We start from the raw sequence: 14,254 nt of genomic DNA, 5'->3' as shown, positions 1-14,254 counted from the left end.
GTACTGGAGATGGTCATCAGCCTGCCTTAGGGAGGACGGACAGAATGAGTTAGGATAACACTCGAGGAAGCATGGCCATAATACTCAAAAGATTACCAGTCTCTATGGCAAACTTGAAGGGGGTTATCAATGACAGCTAAGTGAAGTCACACCCTTGCCTGCTGAACTCTGGGAGGGCAGAGTCCTGACTCCCTGTAGGCCTTCACTTCTGTCCTGAGCACAACTGGGAGGTGGAGGAAGGCATCCTCCTAGCAGGACTAAGGATAAATCCAGGAGAAATGCTAGGTCTGAGCCCACTTCCCAGAATGGTTATTGCCCTTCCTGTGACATGACTTCCTGAGTGGAAGAATCCATGCTTCCAGAGTTACCCAAGCAGAGCCAGATGTGGCCACAGCTCAAGAAGCAGTCTTGGTTTGGGTTTCTGAGGACCATGGGCTAAAGCATATCTCTGAAGGCCTCTGCTGGGCAAAGGCAGCCCTTGGCTCTACCCATAGTGCCAGGGAAGTCAAAGGGAAAAGGAAGGGTTGCAGGGTGATCTACTAGAGGAGCTCCTCACAGCTACAAAAGAGAGGTACAGAGCTAGCTACAGCTCAGGGTAAGAAACTGCAGGGAAGATAAGGTAGTGCCCCAAAGTTAGCCAGGGACAACTGGAGAATAGTGTCCTAAAAATACTGTTTATCAGGTATGGTGGCACATGCCTATAATCCCAGCACTTAGGAGGGCAGAAGAACTAGAGCAAGTTGGAGACTAGCCTGGTTTATAGAGCAAACACACACACACACACACACTGGGGGTGGGGGGAGAAGGGAGGGTGAAAGAAGGAGAGAAGGGAGGGGAAGATTATTTCTTTCCTTGCACATGCCAAGCACATATTCTATCAACTGAACTCTACTCCCACCCTACACAGATAGCAAAAAAAGGAGCCCCAGCCTGGATGAGCTCTCCCGCTTTGGCAGCATGTGAAGCACTTCCTGTTACTACCTTGTAAGGATCCTCATAAAAAGGTTTAGCACTCCCACTAGACTAAGGGCTCTGAGTCTGAGGAGAGGGAGACGACTTGTCCTAAATTACATAGCTCACGCATGAGGACACACGTGAGACTGAGCCCACACTCACTCCAGACTTGCAGCTCTGGGCCAGCAGACAAGTGTGTCAGCTGATGACAGGAAGCAATGAGCTAACTTTGTAGATTGGAAATTTGTGCACAGACTGTGGTCATGAGAGGCCAGGCAGAGATTAAACTCTGCAAAGGGCTCCCAAAAACATTGACACACACACTTCAGAAAGGTAACTGAGTATGATGTTCCCATAGGTGGACCAAGTCTATACCTAAGGACAGTCTAAGTAGACAGAATGGGTATTCTCATTTCTGTAACACTACTTGTAAATTGTAGGGTTACTTTTCTTTCTTTTTACTCTGGCCAGGAGACAAGAGGAAAATCATCAACTTGTCTAGGTGATGAAGAAGGCCCTTACTGTGGGGGTCAATAGTGCAGACACTAAAGCTTGCTGCCTGGCTTCAAATCTTGACTCTTAGGTCATTGGTAAAGCAAGCGTGTTGCTACTACTAACTTCATCAGGGTGTCAGCTAGATTACTGCAGTCAAGACGTGAACCCTAAAAATGCTCCCACAAGTTAGCTGCATTAAAATTAGGAAGCTCTTCAGCCCTTCTTCGGCCAGGTGTAAAGCAAAATTACCAATGAAGGCTGTTGGCTACAGAGAGGTTCTGAGGTTTAACTCCAGGACAAAGTTCTATGCAGCTCTTCGCTGAAGTCAGATGCCAGGTCCTAACTCTGTCACAGTCCTAAAGCCAGGTTTACTCCCCACCTGACCAATAGAAGACACCTAAGGCAGTCTGGCAGTTGGAGAAGCCCCATTTTGCTATAAAGATGAAATTCATCCCCCTTTTCCCTCCCCCGCGGACTGCACAAGGCCAGGCCCCTTACCTTTTTGTGCTTCTTGGCCATCCATTTGTCCCAGTTGTTGAGCATGTCCAGCCACTTGGACTCCCTCTGCCTCAGCACCTCCAGGGGCACTTCCTCCAGCCTGTGGATGCAGGGCAGGGTATCAGATGTGTCAAGACAAACAAAGGCCCTGGCTCTGGCCAGCCCTGTAGTCCACTGCACTCTGCCTCTATACCTCCTTCAGGTCTGCAGACTCATGATGCCCTGCTACAGATGAGCATAAACGTCACAGGCCAGATACAACAGGTGCAACTGCCTACTCTCCCGATGTGTCAAGGGATCAGGGACACCTTGCCTCTCTGGGTCAAAGGCTGATTGTGTGCCTCTGTGCACTGAAGTCAAACATTCCTGTCTCAGGCCTGCCTTAGTAAATAAGCCTCTTCAGGGGCCAGCATGCTAAGAGTGGGGTTGGATGCAAAACTAGTCAAGCAAGTACAGAAATATCATGCTCACCTTTTCACCTGAGCCAAACTCATTACTCAGACTTTTCCCAATTATACGCTCGCTCTTTCCCACCTCTCAACCTCTACTCAGGCCAACCCCTTGGCAGGAATGTTCCCCAAGTGGTCTCCACCTATTAAAATCATACAGACACTTCAAAGTCCTTCAAATGCCACCTTCTATATTTGTGCACCTACTGACTGAGCAGCTGTTGTCAGTTCTGGGCAGGCTAAGCAGACTCCTGTTCCCAGACCCCTTGTAGAGTTGACATTTGATGGGTGCTGAGGCTCAGCCCAAGCAGATCAACACCCAAAGCAGGCAGAGGTGGGTTGGGGGAGGAATCCCTGTCTTAGTGGAGAGCAGTCACTGAGTAAGCTTCCTCAAGAATAAGCCCTGGAGACCCACAAGTTCACAGAACTCTCAAAAACAGAGAAAGCAGGAAACTACATTTATAATACAAGGCATTCTACATATGATTTCTTATCTGGCCTTACAGAGTCATGGCAAAGCAGACAAACATGTAACACAAATGTAACATGTACAACTGTCAACGCACACAGTTTCCTTAAGTGCATTTTTTTTTTTTTTTTTTTTTTGGTTTTTCGAGACAGGGTTTTCTCTGCAGCTTTTTTAGAGCCTGTCCTGGAACTAGCTCTTGTAGACCAGGCTGGCCTCGAACTCACAGAGATCCTCCTGCTCTGCCTCCCGAGTGCTGGGATTAAAGGCGTGCGCCACCACCGCCCGGCCTTAAGTGCATTTTAAAGTACTGCTTATTAAATCTTACATTTCTTTGTTGTGTTTTGTGAAGTTCCCCCCAATTCCCCCAAGTAAGAAAGTAGTAGTACTTGGCCTGATGATTTGTAGCTCAGTGACAAAGTGGATGCCTAGCATGTGCCAGGCACTGTGTTCAATTCTCAGTACCTCCAGAAAAAAAAAAAAAAAAAGTAGTATTTTATAAACTGGGCATAATCCTGGCCCTCTTGAGGTAGTGGCAGGAGTTTAAGGCCAGCCTAGGAAACATGACATCCTGTCCAAAACAAAACAAAACAAACAAAAACAAAAACAAAAACTGAAAGTACTTAGGGGCTGGAGAGATGGCTCAGCCAGTGGTTAAGAGCACTTTCTGCTCTTCCAGAGGACCCAGATTCATTCCCAGCACCCATATGGCAGTTCACACTCTCTGTAGTTCCAGTTCCAGGGGATCCAACACCCTCACACAGGACATACAGGCAAGCAAAACACCAGTGCACATAAAATAAAATTAAAAAAATCATTAAAAAAATTAAGTACTTTTACAGTATTAAGAAAGGATTAAATACAGACAAGGAAACCAGGCACAGAGAAGTAACATACCCAGGGAGGGTATCCTGCTCAGAGTCAGACAGAAAATCAGTAAGGAACCTGGACTCAATTCCAAGTCAGACCCTATATAGCCCAAAGCGGGCATTCAGTCCTATTTGACTTCCCTGAAAGGGCACAGGGTGGAGGCATTGAGGCAGCTCTGGGGAAGCTCTCAGAAACAGGACATGGTAGAGCTGGGCCTGGCCCAGAGTTGGAGTTTCTGATCCTCTATGCCGGAAGGAAATATGTTGCTGTGACTTTTACTGGTTGCAAGTGCAGAGGGAGGGGCCCTGGCAGAGCTGAGGCCTCCAGGATGCCAAAAGGCAAATCCTCTTGTTTAGTGCACTTTATCTGGGGAACTGTGCCTGAACTCAGCCTTGGAATAGAATTCGCCTAGGATTAAAAACAAAAAACTGGGCCTCTTAACACACGGACACTAGTCACTGTGCCTTAAACTATCTCTCCAACCTAGGGCAGGTCCAAAGCACAAAGTTACTTTCTTTCTCTCTTGGGCAAAAACAAAGCAGTGTCAAGGTGGTGGCGCACACCTTTAATCCCAGCACTTGGGAGGCAGGGCCACGTGGATCTCTGTGAGTTCAAGGCCAGCCTGGGCTACAGAGTGAGTTCCAGGACAGGCTCCAAAGTTACAGAGAAAACCTGTCTCAAGAAAAAAAGAGAAAGAGAGAGGGAGAGAGAGAAACAAAGCTATCTAATAATTAACAAGAAGATACACATGTTCAGGCAAACCCCAAATACCTAAGAAGCAAAAAGCAAAGGTCCCTACACCCCATGCCACGATGATGTGTATACCAACAACAGTATTCACTTAGGCAACAAGTCAGTGATGAGCCTTCTAGTTAACTAAACCGAGGGTAGGGTGCCCATGAGAAAACAGGAAGTTCTAGCAGTAATGGATGTGATAACATCTGATTCAGTTCTCTGTTCAGATAGGAAACTAAGGTTCAAAGAAGATGAGACTTACAACTGAAACTGCTAGTTGCCAAAGAATCCCCCTGAGATGAAATCCCTGCCTATATGCCAGCTTAACCCCGGGGTCTGGTTTTTGTTGGTAAAATGAGACTGTAGGGCCTCAGGGACACCTATTCTCCCAACTGCAAACACAGGCAAACACGCTGAAAGTTCTGTCAGCTGATACCAGATGATACCTTTGGCAGTTTCAAAGCCCCAGTGCCAAACAGCAACGCAGAATTCAAACAGGGCACAAAACAAAAGGTCATGTTTCCTGGATTCTAAGACACCCCTGATTCTAGGCTGTACCAACGAAGAGACAAGTTTCCAGAAAGAAAAACAGCTATTGCTCTCAATGTGCCTATCAAATAGAAGATTTGTTTTAAATTTAAAACCTTAAACTGGGGAATTTTGAGGAAATATACTCATTTAAATGGCTTCTCTTCCAGTAAAAGAACTTAATCTGGAGGTTGGGAAGGCAGACACTGAGGCCTGGCTGTCCCTAGCACTCAACACGGTTTCTAACTACAGGTGGGTATGTCTTCCCACACAGGATGTCCATTTTTTATTTTTTTATTTTTATTTTTATTTTATTTATTTATTTATTTATTTATTTATTTTTGGTTTTTCGAGACAGGGTTTCTCTGCAGCTTTAGAGCCTGTCCTGGAGCTAGCTCTTGTAGACCAGGCTGGTCTCGAACTCACAGAGATCCGCCTGCCTCTGCCTCCCGAGTCCTGGAATTAAAGGCGTGCGCCACCACCGCCCGGCGATGTCCATTTTTTAAAAATCAGGTTAAAGGATCCTTCAGTAGTGTTAGTCAGGATCCTAGAAAGCATGTCTGGTTTCTACAACAACCAAGTCCTACCGGGGCTGGAGAGATGGCTCAACAGTTAAGAATACTGAGTGCTCTTCCAGCACGCACATGACACTGACCAGGTGTCTATAATTCCAGTTCCAGAGGATCCGATGCCCTCTTCTGACCTCCACATAGACATACATGCAGGCAAAACATTCATACACAGTAAATAAAACTAAAAACAAAACAAACACAAAAGCCAATAAGTTAGCCCCCTTCCTTTTCTGTGCTTGTTTTCTTCGATATGTGTACAGGCAATACTGTAAATTGACTTTAAAAGGATGCCAAGAGGGGAGCTGAGGGATGAAGCTGGGAGGATGTGAGTGCTTTAAACAGCATGGTGGTATAAAGGCCCTAAGGTGGCTTCCTCCTGACAGTGCGGAGGAACTAGCCAATTGCTAGTAGTGAGAGAGAAACTGACCAAATGATCTGTGGGGGCGCCTCAGGTCAGGAGCACACTCACTTTCCAGAAAACCCTCTGGTGTAGGAGGTCCTTATGTTTGTGTTGCTTTCATTGGTTAATGAATAAAGACACTGCCTTGGCCTAGTTGATAGGGCAGAACCTAGGTAGGCGGGGAAGACAGAACTGAATGCTGAGAGGAAGAGAGGCGGAGTAGGAGACACCATGGAGCCGCCAGAGACAGACATGCCAAATCTTCCCTGGTAAGCCACTGCCACACAGCGATACACAGATTAATAGAAATGGGTTAAACTGAGATGTCAGAGTTAGCCAATAAGAAATTAGAGCTAATGGGCCAAGCAGTGTTTTAATTAATGCAGTTTTTGTGTGGTTATTTTAGTTTTGGGCAGCCGAAACAAACAAGTGGCCGCCCCCTGCAACAATCCTCTTTCTTGAAGGTGGTCTGAGGGGTTTCTATACCCAGAGAGCCTACTAAGAGCAATCTCTGGGGTCAGCCTTTACTGGAACGGCACAGGCTAGTGCTTATCTCCATGGCAGCCATCCTATTGCTGAACAGGTTCTACTGCTAAATGTGCTTTCCCAAGCTAGGACAAAAATTTCCTGGTATCTTCTCCCTATAATTTCAACACCACCTTCTGGGGCTACAGACACATACAGCTTATCCCTTGTCAACCACTCACCCACTCTTGTCTGATGTGCTCTTTCTTCTCCCTTCTCTGTCAGCACCAGGGCCTCATATACCATCAAAACCCCCAACAACAACAGTAGTTAGCATTTATACATCACTTACTACTTAACTAATTCTGTCTCAAGATTTCATGTGTGTATCACATGTACCCCAGGATGATGTCACTCTGCACATTAACAACAGAATACCAGACCTACATGCACAACTCTAAGAAGTAAAGCCGAAAGGAAACAAAGGGCGGTGACTCCACAGCCGTGTTCTTGACCTTTATGCTACAGTCCTGCATCTCTAGAGGCCAAATCCTCAGTAGCCTCACAGCCTGACCATCCGCGTGTGCAACTTGCAGACCTTCATCTGGCCTGCAACACTGTTTCTCAGACTTTAAACTGAGGCCCACGGTAAGACCCACATTCTATACTAAGTATACATTCATATAACTGAAATGTTTTATGAAATAAGTTTCCCTTACATGTAGAAATATGCACTCTGATTTTCAAATCAATTTCATACAGTTTTTTTTTTTTTAAGTTAGGTAGGCTGGGCATAGTGGCATACATCCCAGCACCTGGAAAGTTGAGACAGGAGGAGTGTCGTGAGTTTGACGCTAGCCTGGACTACAGACTAAGACTCACACAATCAAAAAGCTACTTATAAGACAGTGAGATGATTCAGTGGCTGAAGGTACTTGCCTCCAAGCTTGAAAACCAGAGTTTGATCCCTGAGGCCTATTTTCCTTAGACCTCTGCACACATGTAAGTGTGTGCACGTGCACACACAAAGTAAGTATTAATAAAAGAATCATTTATTTATTTTTGAGTTTTTGAGATACGTTTTCTCTGTGTAATCCTGGTTGTCCTGGAACTTATTCTGTAGACTAGGCTGGCTTGAACTGCCTCCTGAGTTAAAAAAAAAATCGTTTTGTTTTTGAGACAGTTTCTTGTAGCTTTGGAGCCAATCCTGGAACTTGCTCTGTCAACCAGACTGGCATCAAACTCACAGAGATCCACAGGCCTCTGCCTCCCAAGTACTGGGATTAAAGGCATGTGCCACCACCACCTGGCTCAAAAAAAGACTCTTTAAAGTTACATATAATCCTCTGGAACTGACTCCAGTAACTACATGAATGGATGGAGACATTCCATCTGAAAAGAATGTTCATTACAGTGTGGGTTTGCTCAGACTGTTTAGTGTTACCCACTGCCGGTTGAATCAGGTCTCACTTATGCAGTAACTCCTATTCCTGATTTTCTCTGACATCATAACTTCCATATATATTATATTCAGGCATACAAGGCACTTCTACCTACAGTAATTGTCTTTGTCTCTCTAATGTTCAACGAAAGGGAGCCCTAACAGATTAACTATAATTTCCATTTGGGCAATAAAGAGAGTGGACCAGATCAGAGAAGCTTAGGTAAAGTCACAAAGGTAGAAAGTAGATGGCTGACCAGAGCTTTTCCGCCACCGTAACTCACGCACTGACGCTGACTCCCTATGGGAGTCTATGGGGAAACTAGACCCTGTTCCAGATGGTGCATGGTTTTATCTGGCCCACAGGCCCCTGGAGAAGTCCATCTCCTGCCTGTGTTCTTACAGCAATAGTGAGTAGTCAGTCAGCCTATGTGTAACACTGCCCAGCAAGGTGAATAGGATAGACAAGCATTGCTGACAAGTACAACCTCAGCAGGAGATGCTATGCTTAGGCGATTTGCTGTTTGCCAACAGGAGGAGGGCAGCTCAGAGACTGACTACAGATCCTGCCAGGCTCCTAGACTCCCAGACCTAGCTGTGCTGTGCCATCCTATGGTCCACGGTGGCAGTGACACTTCACATACCCTACTCTCTGCAAGCCCTCCCAAAACTCAGAAGTTAGAGGCTTCCAAAAACTCAGAGCGACAAGCCCAGTTCCTAAGGTTCCTGAAGTTTCTCTCCCTAGTCCTTTTAGACTTCTGTTCTCAATCCCTTGGCCTGGCAAACTCAGTAAGGTACTGCACATGCGCAGAACCCTTATATCCTATGTGGAAGATACACCTTGGTTCCCCTCCTACAAGCTGCACTCCCTGAACCCTAAGCAGACATTCTTACTGAAGTCACATACCACAGGACTCGTGCTTTTCATCTCACTCATCAGGGATACTAAATGGGACACCCCTAAAGTCAACCCACCTAGGAATGCATTACAGTTCCTCCATCTATTCGCTGGAAACCATGAGCTGGCGCTTCCCCCAACCTGCTCATCTCCGGCTACATCACCCCTGGGCCTTGTGTATGATGTAAAAAGGCAGTCTTCGCCAAGCTGCATCCCCAGCACTACTTCATCTTTAGAGGGACCACAATACACACCTTGTATTACCAGGACTGCAATGAGGGATAAACACACACCATGGATAGTCAGAAAATGGCAGCCAGTTCACAACTTGTATCTGCAGACATAACTTTCACACTCATTTTCTCTTCTAACTAGTCCCCAAATGCAGCTCCTGAATGTAGGCAGGACAAGATCATCCTCATTTTATGTAGAAAGTCACAGAGGTCCACGAGATGATGTCATTTATTCTATGACACATGAACTATAGTTCTTGGCATCTATCACTTTATTTTGGGGGATGGGGACTCAAGGCAGGGTTACTCTGTGAAACAGTCTTGGCTATCCTGGAACTCACTCTGTAAAACAGGCTGGCCTCGAACTCACAGAGATCCACCTGCTCTTGCCTCCCGAGTACTGGAATTAATGGTATGTGTCACCACGGGTTGCATCTATCACGTTTCAGCTATGAGAAAGAAAGAAGGGCTCTGCTTCTCCATCTTCTAAGCTCCAGGTTTCTCATTTCTAATAAGGTGGCTAATGTCACCTGCCCAGGGAGCAACTGTAAAGATGTCTCAAGAGCTGCCCATGTACTAACTCTGCTGAGCCACTACAGGGTTACATTTCCCCCTGGAAATGGTTCTTATTACCTCCATTCAGCATGGTTAAGCAATCTGCCCACATTAGATAGCCTGTAAGTGGAGACTGTCACTCAGACACTAACCTAATAGATATAAGTACCCCACACAAAACACAGATTCTGTCTTCGTCAACTCCCTTTCCCTACTCTTCCCTACCTTCTAAGTTAAGAAAGAGAAGAACATGAAACAGCTTTCACACCTGCACCTCTAGGATACAGACAAGGTCACATGAGGAAATCCCAATCAAAGTGTGGGAAATTAGAAATATGCAGAGAAATATGGTTAACCATGAGTCCAGTGAGGAGAGGGGAGCTGGGAAGATATATGATAAAGAGGATGCCCGGCTCTACACACTGGGTGATAACTTCTAGAGTTCATACTCTAAAAGGTAGTAATGCCTGAAGGTACACATAGCTTTACAGCCAGTTTCATAGCAAGGGAGGGGAAACCAGAGTATGGGAGAAGGTAGGTAAGGGTGTGCAAATGGCTGACAGTCAAGCCCGACAGAATACACAGTTAAGAATACCCTTTCCAGGTGGCACATGCCTTTAATCCCAGAGGCAGAGGCAGGTGGATGGATCTCTGTGAGTTCAAGGCCAGCCTGGTCTACAAAGTGAGTTCCAGGACAGCCAGCATTGTTGGACAGAGAAACACTGTAACAAAACCAAAACAAAACAGCAACAAACAAAACAAAAAGAATACCCTTCCCAGACAGCTGGGGAGGTCTGGTGGCCAGAGGGTAAGTGACTTGCCCAAGGACATGCTGTGGGTGGCAGGAAAAAGGTGATGTCTGTGGCAGTCTAGTGCTCCCTCCTGTGGCCTGGCCTCTCTGCCTTGGAGCTGGCTGGCAGTGGTTCCTGTCTGGATGAGTCTGGCTTGCTTTACTCTCCCTCACTCCCAGTGGCAGTGAGTTCTGGGCCAACCTCTCTATCCCATGAGGCACTTACTGGCTCTGCTCCTTCCGGCTCTGGGTCAGTGCACAATGGTAAACAGGTTCTCTCCACCCTTCACTGGCCTCGGCATCCTGGCCTCTGCCCAGCTCTCCACTCTACTCAGCTCCACCCTGTTCTGTTTTGCAGACTCCAAAACTCAAGGAATCATCTTTTAGTCCACTAAGCTGGGGAGGGCACAGATAGCAGAATGCCCAGGGCAGCTCTCCCTGACAACTACAGGAAGCTGTGGAAGCTCTTCCTAACAGAAGCCACCACTTTCCCAAAACCTAGCTGTGCTCAGGCAGAGTGGTGTTGGACATTTTCTGCTTGTGACTGAGCACTTAGCTCACAATTCCCTTGTAGACGCCCAGAGTTGATCCTGATCCATGTGTGACTCCCTAGACCATCCTTACCAAACTGTTAGCTCTCACCTACTGTCCTGACTCACTGTGTTCACAAGGGCCCTCCTTCTGAAACTTCCTGGCTCCCTATTGCCCCCCATCTACAACAAAAATTGTAGGCCCTGGTTCTCCCATTCTCCTGTCCATTGCACATTACTCCTCTCTCTCCTAGTTTTACCTTTAGGTGCCCCCTCCCTGAGCCACTTCTCTCAGCCTCCCTCCACTTCTACCTGGCTCCTACTGACCACTGAAGATCTCATCCAAAACTGCCTCTCATTTCTATATCGCCTCTAACTGCTCCAGGCACAGCACAATCAGCACATTTCATTCCACACATTTCTCTCCAGAGCCTTACAGTAAAGATGAATAAAATACAGACCCTGCCTTTGAAGAAGCCAATGGTGCAGAAGCAGCTGGGTGGATAAATAACTCATACACACTGAAAAGCAGGCACAAAGCATGTGAAAGGTGCTAGGAATCTGAAAGAAGCCCCAGGGTGACGGTGGAGATGTTTGGGGAGCTGACTTTTAAACTGAGGTTTGAAGGCTGACAGGAAGTGGCTAGGCTGAGAAAGGGGGAAAGAACATAGCAGGCAGAAGGCCCAGTATGCACAAGCGCAAGTTAACAGGAAGGGCATGGCTTGTGTGGGGAATGTGAGCAGTCCAGCAGAGCAGGTCCAGCTTCCCCACCTGACCTCTGCTCTGCTGAGGCAGCATTCCTTGAGGAGGTATGCTCCTAGAGAGCCCATCAGGTCATTCTCTACAGTGTGGATCAGGCTAAGACTATTACCTACTACCTAGCTGGCACTTACTTGATCAACACATGGTGAACAATTTGCTTTGTGACCTCAGGACTGAGTTCTCAGCAGTAAGCTGGGAAAACTGACTGCCTTAAGAACAGACAGATGCACAGTAGGAGTATGCCCTCTCCAGCCTAACACAGCTCTGGATCTTGAAGGATCTTGAAGGCTAGCATAGGACTGAGCTCAGATCTGCTTGAAGATGGCCTTTTACAACATTATAGTTCTATTCAATTAACTTGACTGAAGTCTGTAATAACACTTACCAGGCACTTGCTAAGCACCAGACACCGCTCAGCATCCAATTGACATCATTTCATTTAACCCTGATAACAAAGCCCATGAGATGCATTCTCCAATTACCAGCCCCACTGGGCAGATGAGAAAACTCAGATTTTCAACAAGCTAATCACTGCCCAGGGTATATGGCAAGCAATCCCTGGCAGGTGAGGACAGGCCTTCTGCTCTTCTCTGACTATGCCACCCCACTGCACCACTCGATGAAATGCACACAAACTTTGACTGGCCCCAGGAAATTAGCGCTCAATGAACTCCAACTCACAAGCAGTGCAACACTTTGCCAGTCACTTTAGCTCTCTGGGGTGAGGCTTCTGCCGATGTAAAATCGGGGTTATAATGATAACCACATCTCCCAGAGTTAAGTCAGAAGAGACAGTGACAAGGCTACCACGCAAGCTCCTTTGTGAGATGGCATCAGATAACAATGGCGAGAGAATTGGAGGGGTCACCTAGGCATGCCAGAAAGCCAGGACAAAAGTCCACAAGGCACAAAGAGGGAGAGTGCTGATGGCAATTATGAGGCAAACCTGGACTCTTCCTCAGGCGACTACTGGGTGACCCTAGGACGACACAGGACCCAGGCAGCCCTCTGGCCACACACTGGCCCTGAAGTTATCAGTAAGCCTACCTCCTCTCTCACTTCTGTTTTTTTCTTCACAGGCCACATAGAAGGAAAAGCAGACCTAGAGTCAGGGCTGTCAGAGGGCCTTGCTGCAAACGACTCAATAAGGAACTAATGGGGGAATTCCCAACCTGCCCTGGTTGGTCAGGGAACTCCTGACCTCAAGCTGAGTAGAACTGGCTCCTGCCTTACCCCCAAGACCATGGACGAGTGAGCAGAGCACACGAGGGAAGCAGAGTCTTCATGCCTTCATTGCCTTACTTCCTTACAATTGTACGAAAATCCCATGAGAGAGGGACGGGAAGAGAGCAGAGACTGTTTTGTGTATTTACGTATCTCAAGATGGCCTCACTATGCAGAACAGGTTGGACTCAAACTCACAGAGATCTGCTTGGCTCTTAAATCTCACACTTGATGTGTGAAAGTCAGCAGGGCAGTGGTGGCACACACCTTTAATCCCAGTGTTTCGGAGACAGGGGCAGACAGAGCTCTGAGTTCAAGGTCAGCTTGGTCTACAGAGTGAAGGCCAGGGCTACAAAAAAAAAAAAACCCGTCTTGAAAAACCAAAAATAGATAAATAAACATGAAGCATCAAAGCCATCATGCATTGAGGACACATGTGCTGGGTGCTTTTTAAACATCATCCTCCTAAGATCCTCTTCCACTGCCACCAATGTCCAGAGAAGTCACATGGCTGGAAAGTGTCAGAAGGAGGCCTGAAAGCTAAGTCTGCTGGTGTCTTGAACTTGGGCTCTTTCAGATCCGAGTCTAGGTTGCCCTTCCCTGTGAGTCAAGACAGGGAGGAAAAAGAAAAAAATAGCATCTTCCCGAGGGCAGACTAGGAAGACTGTTCTGTGCACACAGTGTCCAGGGCCAGATGCACTGAGAATGAGCAAGAGCTCCTGGAACCTATGTTGCCCCCTTGGTTCCCTCACACCCAGCTTTTCTGTCTCATTTCAGGGTGCAAGTAAGAAAGTGTGTGTGCAGATATGGGACAGGAGTTGTACTATTCCTTGTAACAACTCAGTTACAAAACAACACAGGAGACCTGTTAGGAAGAGTAAACATTTAGGGCTGGGCTGAAGTCCTAAGACTGTGGCAGGAAGAAGAGCCATAAGGCGATCACCAGCTTTAGTAGGATAGAAAACTGAAATCCCCAGATAGCAGGCCCAGTTCCATCCCTTGCTCAGCCAGTTTCCCTGCCTGTAAACAAGGCAATTTCCATTACTCCATCAATTTCCCATTGCTCCCGTAATGGTTACCAGAGACTAAAAAGATAAAGCTCAGCATAGTGACACAGGCCCTTAAACCCAGCATTTAGGAGGCAGAATCAGGCCGATCTCCCTGAGCTCAATACTGGCCTGGTTTACCTAAGGGTTCAGGCCGGCCAGAGCTACATAGGGAGACACTGTCTCAAAAATAAATAAATACACCCAGAAAGTCTCACCAACATGCTGCCTAAACATGACCTGAACTAGGCTGGTACTGACACTAACAGACATGCTAACGTGGAAGAAGGAAAGCACACAGTGACCCATCCCTAAACAAAAAGCCACAGACAATTAAGGATGA

General features: G+C 46.9%; 1 protein-coding gene and 1 long non-coding RNA gene across 2 annotated transcripts in view; one reads left to right on the top strand and one right to left on the bottom strand.

Annotated features, from left to right (window-relative positions):
* Positions 1-14,254, bottom strand: part of Tbc1d10a (TBC1 domain family member 10A) — a 34,078-nt gene that overhangs the window by 10,186 nt on the left and 9,638 nt on the right. Inside the window, exon 2 of the mRNA XM_038318822.1 lies at positions 1,948-2,047. Coding sequence (XP_038174750.1) covers positions 1,948-2,047 — 100 coding nt within the window. The remainder of the gene's footprint in view (positions 1-1,947; positions 2,048-14,254) is intronic.
* LOC119806807 lies at positions 6,173-13,293 on the top strand. The gene is made up of 2 exons (XR_005284271.1): positions 6,173-6,236; positions 12,721-13,293. It is a non-coding gene; the product is annotated as an uncharacterized LOC119806807 (long non-coding RNA).

Source organism: Arvicola amphibius, chromosome 1 (genome assembly GCF_903992535.2).
Source record: "Arvicola amphibius chromosome 1, mArvAmp1.2, whole genome shotgun sequence".
NCBI lineage: Eukaryota > Metazoa > Chordata > Mammalia > Rodentia > Cricetidae > Arvicola > Arvicola amphibius.
This window is presented reverse-complemented; position numbering and strand designations above follow the sequence as displayed.